The sequence below is a fragment of the Phaenicophaeus curvirostris genome, chromosome 5 (genome assembly GCF_032191515.1).
Source record: "Phaenicophaeus curvirostris isolate KB17595 chromosome 5, BPBGC_Pcur_1.0, whole genome shotgun sequence".
NCBI lineage: Eukaryota > Metazoa > Chordata > Aves > Cuculiformes > Cuculidae > Phaenicophaeus > Phaenicophaeus curvirostris.
Window position 1 is genome coordinate 1,188,874 of NC_091396.1, and position 13,704 is coordinate 1,202,577.

At 55.5% G+C, this 13,704-nt stretch overlaps 1 protein-coding gene across 1 annotated transcript; it reads left to right on the forward strand.

The window, feature by feature from the left end:
* Positions 1–1,273: 1,273 nt before the first annotated feature.
* On the forward strand, positions 1,274–11,013 carry DRD4 (dopamine receptor D4). Its single transcript, XM_069857296.1, has 4 exons — positions 1,274–1,406; positions 7,749–7,861; positions 8,843–9,390; positions 10,797–11,013. Exons 2-4 carry the CDS (start codon positions 7,797–7,799, stop codon positions 10,997–10,999), a joined length of 816 nt encoding a protein of 271 aa, XP_069713397.1. The 5' UTR covers positions 1,274–1,406; positions 7,749–7,796; the 3' UTR covers positions 11,000–11,013.
* The last annotated feature ends 2,691 nt before the right edge of the window (positions 11,014–13,704 follow it).

A 13,704-nucleotide genomic window follows, 5' to 3' on the forward strand; every position in this document is an offset into this window, starting at 1 on the left:
CTGGGACACCAGAACACTTACTGGGACACCAGAACACTTACAAGGACAGTGGGACACCAGGACCCGTACTGGGAGAGTGGGATACATACTGGGACAGTGGGATACATACTGGGAGAGTGGGACACCAGGACCCATACTGGGACCCCAGGACCCATACTGGGAGACTGGAACACCAGGACCCAGACTGCGGACACCGGGACGCGCCCTGGGGCACCAGGGCACATACTGGGACAGTGGCACTGATAGTGGGACCCCAGACCCATCCTGGGACAGTGGGACCCATACTGGGAGGGTGGGATACATACTGGGAGAGTGGGACACCAGGACCCATACTGGGGCAGTGGGATACATACTGGGACACCAGAACACATACTAGGATAGTGGGACACCATGACCCATACTGGGACAGTGGGATACATACTGGGAGAGTGGGACACCAGGACCCATACTGGGAGAGTGGGACACCAGGACCCGTACTGGGACACCAGGACACATACTGAGACCCCCAGACCTGTCCTGGGACACTGGGACCCATACTGGGAGGGTGGGATACATACTGGGAGAGTGGGACACCAGGACCCATACTGGGACACCAGGACACATACTGAAACTCCCAGACCCGTACTGGGACAGCGGGACCCATACTGGGACACTGGGACAGTGGGACCCATACTGGGACCCCAGGACACATACTGGGAGACTGGAACACCAGGACCCAGACTGGGGACAGCAGGACACATACTGAGACCCCCAGACCCATACTGGGACACTGGGACGTTGGGACCCATACTGGGACACCAGAATACATACTAGGACAGTGGAACCCCAGGACCCATACTGGGACCCCAGGACCCATACTGGGACACTGGAACACCAGGACCCAGACTGGGGACACCGGGACGCGCCCTGGGGCACCAGGGCACATACTGGGACAGTGGGACTGATAGTGGGACCCCAGACCCATCCTGGGACAGCGGGACCCACGCAGGGCCCCCAGTGCCCTTGCTGGGACCCCAGTGCCCATACTGGTTCCCCGCCCCCCCCCGTCCAGCGGCTCCTCCCCGGGGCGGCGCTGCCGTCGGGGATGCGGGGGATGCGGGGGGATGCGGGGGATGCAGGGGGAGCCCCGGGGCGGGTCTCTGAGCGCCGGGGGGTTGTGCAGGTCGGTGCCCCCGGCCGCGGGCTCCATGGGGTCCCCGTCCCCCCCGGGGGGGTCCCCGAACGCGCTGGCGCTGGGGCTGGGGGTGCTGCTCATCGCGCTGGTGGCCGGCGGCAACGGGCTCGTCTGCGTCAGCGTCTGCTCCGAGAGAGCCCTGCAGACCACCACCAACTACTTCATCGTCAGCCTCGCCGTGGCCGACCTGCTCCTCGCCCTGCTCGTCCTGCCACTCTTCGTCTACTCCGAGGTGAGCGGGGGGGATGCTCCGATCGCACCGGGGGGCGATGCTCCGATTGCACCCAGTGGGGATGCTCAAATGCACCCAGTGGGGATGTTTGAAAAGCACCCGATGGGGATGTTCAAATGCACCCACTGGAGATGCTCTAATTGCACCTGGTGGGGATGTTTGAAATGCACCCGATGGAGATGCTCCGATTGCACCGGGTGGAGATGTTTGAAAAGCACCCGGTGAGGATGTTCAAATGCACCCACTGGGGATGTTGACAAGCACCCCATGGGGATGTTCAAATCCACCAGTGGAGATGTTTGAAAAGCACCCAGTAGGGATGTTTGAAATGCTTGGAGTGGGGATGTTCGAAATGCACCTGATGGAGATGCTCCAATTGCACCGGGTGGAGATGTTTGATAAAGCACCCAGTGGGGATGTTTGAAATGCACCCAGTGGGGATGCTCTGATTGCACTGGGTGGAGATGTTTGAAATTATGTTAGCCTGGAGAAGAGGAGGCTGAGGGGAGACCTCATTGCTCTCTACAACTACCTGAAAGGACGTAGTAGAGAGGAGGGTGCTGGCCTCTTCTCCCAAGTGACAGGGGACAGGACAAGAGGGAATGGCCTCAAGCTCCACCAGGGGAGGTTTAGGCTAGACGTTAGGAAAAAATTCTTTACAGAAAGGGTCATTGGGCACTGGAACAGGCTGCCCAGGGAGGTGGTTGAGTCCCCTTCCCTGGAGGTGTTTAAGGCATGGGTGGACGAGGTGCTGAGGGATATGGTTTAGTGTTTGATGGGAATGGTTGGACTCGATGATCCGGTGGGTCTCTTCCAACTTGGTTATTCTGTGATTCTGTGATTCTGTGAAAACCACCCGGTGGAGATGCTTTAGTTGCACCCAGTGGGGATGCTCCAATTGCACCCGGTGGGATGTTTGAAATGCACCCACTGGAGATGCTTTAATTGCACCCGATGGAGATGTTTGAAAAGCACCCAGTAGGGATGTTTGAAATGCTTGGAGTGGGGATGTTTGAAATGCACCTGATGGAGATGCTCCAATTGCACCCAGTGGGGATGTTCGAAAAGCACCCAGTGGGGATGTTCGGATGCACCCGATGGAGATGCAATAATTGCAACCGGTTGGGATGCTCTGATTGCACCCGGTGGGGATGTTCAAAATGTACCTGGTGGAGATGTTCGAAAAGAAACCAATGGGAATGCTCTAATTGCACCCGGTGGGGATGCTCCAGTTGCACCCGGTGGCAAGAGACCAAGGATTGAGGTTGGATAGGTGTTTCCAGCCTTGATCCTTCTAGTTTGGGACAGCCCACATCCCCCCATTCCATCCCAGGCATGCTCAGCTTTAGGGTTTAGGAGCTCCCCCCTCGTCCTCCTGGGTGGTTGTTGACCCCCAAATGCACCCGATGGGGATGCTCTAATTGCACCCAGTGTGGATGTTCAAAATGCATGGAGTGGGGATGTTCAAAATGCACCAGGTGGCAAGCGACCAAGGATTGAGGTTGGATAGGTGTCCCCAGGCTCGGTCCCAGGGATGCTTGGCTTTCCCTGACGCCTCCTGGAGCACGGGAGATGGGACCTGTGGCCAGTTTAGGAGCAGTTTGCGGGCTCCCCCTTCATCCTCCCGGGTGGTTGTTGACCCTCAAATGCACCGGGTGGGGATGTTTGAAATGTACAGGGAGGGGATATTCGAAATGCACCCAGGGGGATGCTCCAATTGCACCGGGTGGAGATGTTCAAAATGCAGCTCTGGGGCAGCCCTTGCTCTGCCCACTTCCCAGGTTGCCCTCAGCAGATGGTTAGGAAGGACAGAAAACTCCTGTGCTGTTCTCTGGCTTAAGGTGAGCAGGTTTGGGTGATAAGGGCGATGGTCAGCCAGGGGACAGGTTTCCATGCCCAGCTGAGCAGGGGAAGGTGTCTTTTTTGGGGTCCTCGGTGGGATTTGGTCGCTGTACATCAGGGCTTCTCCTAGGAGGACAATGCGCGTGACGGTGGTCGTGGAGAGCCACCCTGGGGGACTTCGGGTCAGGTTTTCTGTTCCTCTCCAAAACCTGTTCAATCTCCAAGACTGGGATGAAAATCAGGCTGCCCTGAGGTTGTGGGGGTTTGCATCTCCTTCTCTGCCACGGGGAGATAAACGTTTGCTGCCGGGGGATTGATAAAGCTTGGAGATAGCGGGGGATTTGTTGGACAGGGATGAGGAGGCTCGCTGGAGCCTTTCTGTTAGCACCAGCTGTGGGAGAAAGGAGTCAGGGGGAGTCAGGATGCGACCTGTGCGCAGCGAGCAGCCCCCAAACTGCAGTCTGGGGAGTCCAACAAACCTCGTGTTGTCCGACAGCTGCATGGTTTGAGGCGTAAGGGAGTGGAAGGGGGTGTCCCACGAGCGAGACCCATCCTGGAGGGCTGGAAAGAGCGAACTGGCAGGGTTCAGCCCCTCTCAGCACCTGACTGGGATGGGCCTGTGCTTTCTTAAGGCTGTGGATTAGAGCTTAGGATGCTTTTAGCCTCTCTACCTGCTCCCAGGGTTTTGCAGGACACTGTGACCTCTCTGGAGGGATCATCTGGGGACCCAAGTTCATCTGGGGATCCACCAGAGGAAGCAGTGAAGAACGGGGGCGTTAGAGTCCCCTCTCTTTTCAGCACGCTGATAGGAGCCCCCCTACGCTCTGTGGGTTTGCTCTTCCCTCATTAACTCAGTTTTGGTGGCTAGAAAGCTTCTGTCTTCATGCTTCTTCTCAGCTACTCCTTGCTAATCAGAATTCCCGTTTTATCCTTCCTCTTGCTGTTGTGTCTCCATTCCGTGGGCAGACACACACATCCGTGTGGTGTCTTTGGTTTGAAGTTTGCTGGTTGACATCTTCTGGGGTCCTTCTGGACGTGCTTCCAGTTGGGTGTGAGCGTTGTGGGGCTTTCCTTGGCTACCACAGACGTCCCACAGACTCTGGATGCTCTGGCAGTGGGTGTTCAGCCCTCTATGAGCTTTAGAAGCCCAGGCTGCCCTTAGCTGTGACAATACTTCATAGAATCATAGAATAACCAGGTTGGAAGAGACCCACCGGATCATCGAGTCCAACCATTCCTATCATTCCTTCATGTGTCCTCTTCCACAGCTCTTCATCAGCATCAGGGATGTTGTATAATCCTTCCATGGTTCTGCATGCCAGGGAATGAAGGTGGCCTGGGACAGAATTGTCTCTCCCTCCAGCTTCATAGAACCAAACCACATCCCGAAGTGCCACATCACAAGCTTTTTGAGCCCATCCAGGGATGGAGGCTCCCCCAGTGCCCTGGGCAGCCTCTGCCAGGGCTTCACCACTCTATCAGTAACAAAATGTTTCCCAGTATCCAACCTGACCCTCCCCTGGTGGAGCTTGAGGCCATTCCCTATTGTCCTGTCCCTTGTCACTTGGGAGAAGAGCCCAGCACCCACCTCCCCACAACCTCCTTCCCAGGAGAGAGCAATGAGGTCTCCCCTCAGCCTCCTCTTCTCCAGGCTAAACAGCCCCAGGGCCCTCAGCCCCTCCTCGTAAAGGTTCTTCAGCCCCTTCCCCAGCTCCGTTGCCCTGAAGGAAGGTAGAACCATGCAGGCAGCAGAGCCTCCTCAAGCAGCGGGGTACCCAGCCCATGCCTGGAAGCTCCTCTCTGGGTCAGAACTAGAGGCCACGGTCATTTTTAATCACCTCCTCTAGACTGGGACAGGATTTCCAGCTCATTTTCTACTGCAGTGCGATAAGGAATAGTCAGTGCCAGGGGAGAGGATGTTTGTGTTGGTGTTTTCCTTTTCTTGGAGGCAAGAGCACAACCTGAAGATCAGACGCGATGCTAGGACGGAGCAAACAGGGGACAGTGGCTGCTGCTGTTTAAAACAACCTTAATTTCAACTTGTGCCGCTGCGTTTGGCCACTGAAAACATGGTGTGTTCAGCTCAAACTTTACTCTCACCGTGGGCTTTGGTGGTTTTAAACTTCAGTACAGAGTGAAGAGGACTTTGAGGGCTTATTGGAAAACTTAAGAACCAACCGAGACCGTATTTTGCTTCTTATTTAAGCAGGGAGAGAAGAATAAAGTTTGACCCCTTCCTTCAGCAGGAGATGCTTAGCCGTCTTGTGCTTTTTCCCTGCGAGATGGCTTCTGGTGTTAGGTTTTTGGAAGCTTCCCTCCCCATCAGGGCTTCAGAAGCCAGCTGGAAGGATTTCAGCTGTTGAGGTGACATCAGACGTCCCCACAAAACAACAGCTTCTGTGGCAACGGGATTCCTTCCCGCGAGAGGCGGATTATCCTTTGCTGCTGTTCACAGAAGCCTGAGCACAGTGGGAGAGGCCTTGATTGTGTTGTTTCTATAGCTAAGAAAGTTCACCCCGATGCGTTAGCAGCAGTTGTCGACACATCCTCTCTTTTTGTACTTCGGAAGGAGCCAGCAGAACTTTTTGTCAGCCAAGCTTTTAGTGCGTGGTGAGGACAGAGAGCTCTTGGCTGTAGGAAGCCCTGGATGTCCCTTCATAGAATGGTTTGAGGTGGAAGGGACCTCAAAGCCCATCCAGTTCCATGGGCAGGGACACCTCCCACTGGATCAGGGGCTCCAAGCCCCATCCAACCTGGCCTTGAACCCCTCCAGGGATGGGGCAGCCACCCCTGCTCTGGGCAACCTGGGCCAGGGCCTCCCCATCCTCACAGCAAAACATTTCTCCCCAAGATCTCATCTCCATCTCAGGGGTTTGTCCACTCCTCATTCACTGGAGACATTCCCAGCAATTAGGGAAGGAAGGAGGCTGAGCACCTTCCACCCTTGGGCTCCGCCGCGGAGGCTCCACGCTCAGCCCTCTCCTTAATCCATGCCAGGTGCGGCTCCGACCCGGAGAGCCCTGCGAGACAGGGTTATGTAAACATCTTTGCCACTAAGATCCCTCTAATTGATTATGAAAACGAGGAAACACTTTTAGCAGAGCCGCAACTTTACCCGGCTCCTTCCCCAGGTCAGGGAGCAGGAGGCTTTTGAGCAGATCTTGGAAGCGATAGAGCAGCTTCCAGGACTGAAAGGGGCTCCAGGAAAGCTGGGGATCAGGGGGTGCAGGGACAGAACGAGGGGAAGGGTTTAGAGCTGAAAGAGGGGAGAGCGAGATGAGATCTTGGGGAGAAATGTTTTCCTGTGAGGGTGGCGAAGAGCTGGAATTGTTGCAGAGCTGGAATTGTTTCTCCTCTGCACAGTGGCTGATCCAGACCCCGAGCCAGTTGTAGTGAGATAGGGGTAGCTTCTAAGAGACCACAGCAGCACCTGAGTTTATTGGCATTGCCAAGCTCAGTTGGCTCAACAAGCAGCCAGTTTGCACCTGGAGTATCCCTGTAGGGGTTTGGCTCGTGTCATAGAATCATAGAATAACCAGGTTGGAAGAGACCCAGAGGAACCATCCTTATCCCCCTCCTAAAAACCTTAGAAAAGTCATAGCAGGCAGGCTGGCTGGTGGGATTACATTTGCAGCTTGGTTTCATGTTGAGGGAGATGGATCCCCTGTAGAGCATCTGCTTTATCTTTCCTCCAAGCCCTCAGCATCTTCTCGTGCCTGATCAGGCATCACTGAAGAAAAACAGGGGGCCTGGTGCTGGAAAAGGAGAGAACGTAGGAAAAGCTGATGGCAGCGGAGTTGCTCTGTTCTTAAAGGCAGCTTGAGCTCTTTCTGATCCTTAAAGCTTTACGCTGTGTACCTTGACGGGCTAAGCTGCTGTAATTAGGCACCGCTGAGTCCCATGACCCAACACAGCCAGCTCTGCCTCTAATCCAAAGTCACTCACCCCTGGGAGAGGAGCTTGGCACAGTTTGCCGAGATGGGCAGGCAAAAACTCTGAGAGAACTGCAAATCCTCTCCCAGCACTTTCCCCAGAGTTGGAATCTCGGTGCTGGTGGGGAAGGGGAAGAGTCTGTAGTGTTGGCTGAGCGTCCACTGGATCTCCTGGCAGAGCCTGTGTCCCCTGGAGGTGCTGCAGCCTGCGAGTTCTTGTCCTTCTCAGAATCAATTAGACTCCAAAATCGCTAACACCTACAGAAAACTCTAGCCTGGAATCAAATTTCCTCTCTCTTGATCTGAGCAGAACCTGTCAGCATCCCAGCAAGCTTGGCAGAAACGCAAGGGTTGTTTTTGTAGAATCACAGAATGGTTTGGGTTGGAAGGGACCTCAAAGCCCATCCAGATCCAACCCCTGCCATGGGCAGGGACACCTCCCACTGGATCAAGGGGCTCAAAGCCCCATCCAGTCTGGCCTAGAAGCTTGGGAACCAAGCCTGGAGCTGTTTCATGTCATTTAAGGGCAGTGGGACATGACATCCGCTGACCTCAGGGATCTTCTCAGTTCCAGGGAGGCGTGTGGTCCCTCAGCACGGTGCTGTGCGATGCCCTGATGACCATGGACGTGATGCTGTGCACAGCCTCCATCTTCAACCTCTGTGCGATCAGCGTGGATCGGTAAGTGCGTTCCTCGTCTTCAGGCCAGAGGAGAGCACGGTGTCCTGGCATTGACTGGCTCCCATCAACCTTGCTAGAGTCCCACACAGGGAGGCCACATCCTCTTCTCCCCTAAGCAGCACGCGGGCTGCATCCAGAGCCGTGGGAGCAGCAGGGTGGGAGGGGATCCTGCCCCTCTGCTCCGCTCAGGGAGACCCACCTGGAGCCCCAAGTCCAGTTCTGGATCCTCAGCACAGGGAGGACACGGAGCTGGTGGAGCGAGTGCAGAGGAGGCCACGGAGATGATCCGAGGGCTGGAGAACATCTTGTATGAGGAGAGGCTGTGAGAGTTGGGGTTGTTGAGCCTGGAGAAGAGAAGGCTGCGGGGAGACCTTAGAGCAGCTTCCAGGACTGAAAGGGGCTCCAGGAAAGCTGGGGAGGGGCTCTGGGTCAGGGAGGGCAGGGACAGGACGAGGGGAAGGGTTTTGAGATGAAAGAGGGGAGATGGAGATGAGATCTTCATAGAATCACCAGTTTAGAAAAGACCTCTCGGATCATCGAGTCCGACCATTCCCATCTGCCACTAAACCATGTCCCTGAGCAAAACCAAAAGAGAACTTAGGAAGAAATACTTTCCTGTGAGGGTGGGAGGCCCTGGCCCAGGCTGCCCAGAGCAGGGGTGGCTGCCCCATCCCTGGAGGGGTTCAAGGCCGGGTTGGATGGGGCTTGGAGCCCCTGATCCCCTGGGAGGTGTCCCTGCCCCTGGCAGGGGTGGGACTGGATGGGCTTTGAGGTCCCTTCCCACCCAAACCATTCTGTGATTCTGCACCCCCATCACCAGCTGCGTGTCCCACCAGCCCCCTTATGGTTGTAGCCCAGGCCTTGACTGCATCAATAGCTTAACAGGTGGGAGGCTGGTGGCAACCAGCTTTGGGACCACCCCGTTCTTCTCCCGGTGATGACCCCACGCCTGGACTGACTCACCTGGTCCTGTGTTGGCAGGTTTATCGCTGTCTCAATCCCCTTGAACTACAACCGGCGGCAAATCGACCTGCGGCAGCTGATCCTCATATCCACCACCTGGATCTTCGCCTTCGCCGTAGCGTCCCCAGTCATATTTGGCCTCAACAACGTCCCAAACCGGGACCCCAGCTTGTGTCAGCTGGAGGATGACAACTACATCATCTACTCCTCCATCTGCTCCTTCTTCATCCCCTGTCCCGTCATGCTGGTGCTCTACTGCGCCATGTTCCATGGACTCAAGCGCTGGGAAGAAGCCAGGAAAGCCAAGCTCCGGGGTGGCATCTACGGGGCCAACAGGAAGCTCTACCACCCCTCAACCTTTACGGAGCGAGAGCGGACGGGACTGGAAGCACAGGAGTGCGGCCCTTGCGCCTGCACCAACCACCCTGGGGACTATGTGATGAACAATGGGATCCAGGCTGTCTCCTACCCACACCTCAAGTTCCCACAGCCGGGACACGGTCGGAAGCGAGCCAAGATCAACGGCCGCGAGCGCAAGGCCATGCGGGTGCTGCCCGTTGTCGTTGGTGAGGAGCAGCGGGTGCTGGGTGGGAAGGGGGTAGCGCTGTCCTGCAGCACAGCCGGGGCTGGTAGGACTCGCTTGAACATGGAGAAGGGCTGGGAGGACTCGCTTGAACGTGGAGAAGGGCTGGGAGGACCCGCTTGAACGTGGAGAAGGGCTGGTAGGACTCGCTTGAACATGGAGAGGGGCTGGTAGGACTCGCTTGAACGTGGAGAGGGGCTGGTAGGACTCGCTTGAACGTGGAGAAGGGCTGGGAGGACTCGCTTGACCGTGGAGAAAGGCTGGTAGGACTTGCTTGAAGGTGGAGAGGGGCCGGTAGGACCCACTTGAACGTGGAGAAGGGCCAGTAGGACCCGCTTGAACGGGGAGAAGGGCTGAGAGGACTCGCTTCAACAGGGAGAAGGGAACACGTGCTTCCCAACTCCACGCGGGTGCTTGGGAAGTGATGAGAGGTGCCGAGAACCACTCTTTCCCCTCGCTACAAGAGGTGAGGGCAAGAGAAAAGACACCTCCCTCTTGCTTCTCCACCACCCCAGTGGTGGGTTTTGGTCCTCTTAGACTTCTCTGAAAATCCACTCTCCCTGTGTTCCTGTGGAACAGCTGAGTGGTGGCGTAAGAGCAGCCGTACCCATCGCTTGGTGTGATGGAAGATGTTCCACGATGAACACCCTCTACTCTTAGAGCCAGAGCTGGGCCAACAACCACTGTCCCTGGGAAAGGGGCTGGAGCTCCTCCCCTACAAGGACAGACAGAGAACTGAGGGTTGTTCTGCTTGGAAAAGGCTCCAGGGAGACCGTAGAGCAGCTTCCAGGACTGAAAGGGGCTCCAGAAAAGCTGGGGAGGGGCTCTGGATCAGGGAGGGCAGGGACAGGATGAGGGTGAATGGTTTGAAGCTGAAAGAGGGGAGATGGAGATGAGATCTTGAGGAGAAATGTTTTGCTGTGAAGGTGGCCCAGGCTGCCCAGAGCAGGGGTGGCTGCCCCATCCCTGGAGGGGTTCCAGGCCAAGCTGGATGGGGCTTGGAGCCCCTGATCCAGTGGGAGGTGTCCCTGCCCATGGCAGGGGTGGGACGGGATGGGCTTTGAGGTCCCTCCCAACTCAAACCTTTCCATGATTCTATGAAAGAACCGATGGATGGTGTCCATAACCCAGCCTTTTCTTCAAGGCAAATCTGTGGCTCCTGATGCTTTAGGTGGGAATCCAAATCGATCCATAACTTATGTTTAGGATGAGAAAGACATATGAAGGGTTTTGTCTAGGCACGTGCCCAGCTCTGCGTGTCAGCACATCTGCTGCTTTTCCTTGTTCACTCCAAGCTGGCTCCATTCTTGTTTGGCCCAGAGCGTCTTGCTCAAATCAAACCCTTTCTAACATCTCCATCACCTTCTCTCTTTACTGTCCTGCTGGCAGGTGCTTTCCTCTTCTGCTGGACGCCTTTTTTCGTGGTCCACATCACCAGGGCGCTCTGCAAGTCCTGCTCCATCCCCACTCAAGTCACCAGCACCGTCACCTGGCTGGGTTACGTCAACAGCGCGCTCAACCCCATCATTTATACCGTTTTCAACACGGAGTTCAGGAACTTCTTCCGCAAAGTCTTGCGCCTCTTCTGCTGAGCCCACAGGAACTGGAGAGGAAAATTAACCAGGAATCACCAGGCTATATTTTTTTTTTTGTATAGTTCATTAAAGCTCTATTTCTGCCCAATTTCTGCTGTCTTTGTTGGGAGGAGGGAAGGAGGAGAGGTGGGAGCTGAAGGACTCTGGTTCCCAGTTCTTTGCAGAACTTGCAGGTGAGGAGCTGTGGATCCACTTGGATGCTCTCCCCACACCTTTTTAACACTTACTGCTTGACATAAGAGGGGAGAGATGCTGCAAAAGAGCTTCTCGGGCCACCTCCTGCTTCAGATGTAGGTGTTTGGTCTGGTTTGGGCTACTCTTCACTACCACTAAGCAAAATCAATCACGCTTATCCGTGTCCCAATCCCGCGAGCAGGAGAGCATTGATGCTTTCAGCTGCTCTGGCCCCGAGAGGGGCAGACAATTCCCTTGCTGAGGGGATGCTCCCAGCTCCAGCTCTGGAAGCCCTCCTGAAGGTGGTGGCTGATGTGCAGCCCTCCAGGGCCCATCTCCAGCCTTTCCATATGATTTAAACCAGGAGGACAAACCGAGCTCAGGAGCACGGAGCAGGATTGAGCCCTGATACTGCACGCTGGGACACGCCGGGTGTCTCCCAGAGGTGCTCCCCGGGCTGCGCGACCTCCTCTCCCGGAGCAGAGCAGCCCCTGGGGCACAGGGAAGGGCGAGGGGACAGGGATTCAGCCCCTGCAGCTCAGCAGCAGCTCTGGCAGAGTGTTAGGCTGGCACCAACCGAGGAGGAATCCAAGTTACATTGGTTTACATCATTTTACTCACAAGCCTGGCCATCGGCACAGCACCCTGTGTGCTTCCCAAGCTGCTTCCAGCTGAGCTTGGCCTCTTGGAGCTCCTGGGGCAGCACGAACAGGGCTGGGAGACAACGTGGACAAGAGGCTGAGGGGAAGAAAAAGGCTGTTAGGCTCATTTCCCAGATGTTCCCTTGCCAGATGATGTTTTATCTACTTGTGCAACCTCTTTTCCCCTTAATTTTAAATCCAAAGACTGTTTTTTTCTCATGGTTTTCTACAAATAAAACAAATCAAAGGGCCCTACCTGGTATTCCAAACCCCCCAGGGCCGGCTCAGCCATGCCAAACTCTGGCTAAGACCTGGAGGACACCAAAGCGATGGCTGTGGGGACTCTAACTCTTGAAATGCAGCAGCCTTTCCCATGGGGCAAAAAAGACAAGCATCTCTCAGCCCTCCCCAGCCACCTCGCTCCTTACCAGCTCACGGAACAGCCACCTCGCCTCGCTAATTGTGTTTTTCCCTGCTCGGCAGCCGTGCTGGGGCACATTTCAGCTGCTGCAGCACAGAACGCGCTAGGCTAGTGAGGATGAGAGGGGTGAGGTCCTTGTACGAGGGCATTTGGCTGCACAAATTGTGGATTTACCCATCAAAAGGCGCACGGACGGGACCGCTCGCTCTCCAGAAAGCCTCAGCGCACCGCGTGACACCCGCCAGGAAGAAATCCCCTCGGTAAAGGGGAGCGGCCGGCAGGAGCCACTCTGGCTCTTCTGGAAGGAAACGATGAGTGCAGAAATCAGCAAGCGTCAGAGTAACGATTTCTGTCTGAGGCTGGTGCTTTCCAAGGGGTAATTTGCTCACTTCGAAACAAACGGAGAACAGCACTGCAGGGAGAGCCGGAGCTTTTCTTCCACAAAGAACAACGGCTCCATTGATTTATCATCAGCAAATAAAGATATTGAATTCCCATAGGGAGTAGAGTGGAAGTGTTTGTGCTCTGCAGCGCGGTGCTGTGCTGGGGCGCAGCTGCCTGGGCTCTGAGGAGAGGACGAAATGATTCATACCCACAATTTGTTCATTTAGGAACATTGTCCCAATCTTTTTTAATTTTTTTTTCCCTTCAAAGGTGCAGTAAAGCCAAAATTCAGCATCCCAGGCTCAGCTGTACTCGGCCACGAGCTGGTCCCTAGGGACACATGCCAGAACCAACCTTTGCTGCCGTCACCTTCAGGTCTTCGAGGAGCAACTGGATCAGCACAGTCACTGGACGGTGACTTCTTCTCCGAGAGCAGCTTCTTTGCACGGAGGGGTCAGCCTGAAGCAGCAGCACATCTTGCTGCTCACTCTTTCCCAAGCTGGACACGAGCTGATGGATCTGTTGCCTACAAGGACCATGCTGAGTGCTTTGCAGCCTCACCAGGTGCCGCTGAGACAATGCTGAGAAGTCCAGGGTGCAGCCCGACAGCGGCACGAGGCGCTCAACGTCCCCTGCTTCTCTGTTTAGTCACAACCTTGATGGGCAATAGATGGAAGCAGGAAACCATGCAAATTAGCTGTATCGTTGTGGGCTCAATTAAGGCTGTCTTTTCAATTAGCTAACCATCTTTGAAGCTTTAGAAAACAGGCAATCGTAATTTAACAGTGTGAGAAGAAACTATTACAGATACCCAAGTACCACTCTGGGAAGCAGGAGAAGCGAGCGTTCTGCTAGGAGATCGAAGGAATCGCTGGTTCTTTCTTCCCCCGGAGTTTTCTGTGTGTAATTTCTGGTCCCATCCCGCTTCGGTTCGTGCTTGGCTTTCCTCGGCTCCTTTGGGGAAGGGCAGCCAGCTGCTGCTTCCCCTTTGGTGACACCAATTCCACCTGAAGTGCTGCCTGCCTTGCCCACGAAGCTCTGAATTCAGAGCCAGAAAGTGAAGTTCATCAACTGCCACCAAC

Bases quoted from the DNA above. Each gene is read 5' to 3' on its own strand.
- DRD4 (XM_069857296.1), top strand. From the start codon at position 7,797: ATGACCATGGACGTGATGCTGTGCACAGCCTCCATCTTCAACCTCTGT. The intron at 7,862-8,842 runs GTAAGTGCGTTC...CTGTGTTGGCAG, and splicing joins TGTGCGATCAGCGTGGATCG to GTTTATCGCTGTCTCAATCC. The intron at 9,391-10,796 runs GTGAGGAGCAGC...TCCTGCTGGCAG, and splicing joins GGTGCTGCCCGTTGTCGTTG to GTGCTTTCCTCTTCTGCTGG.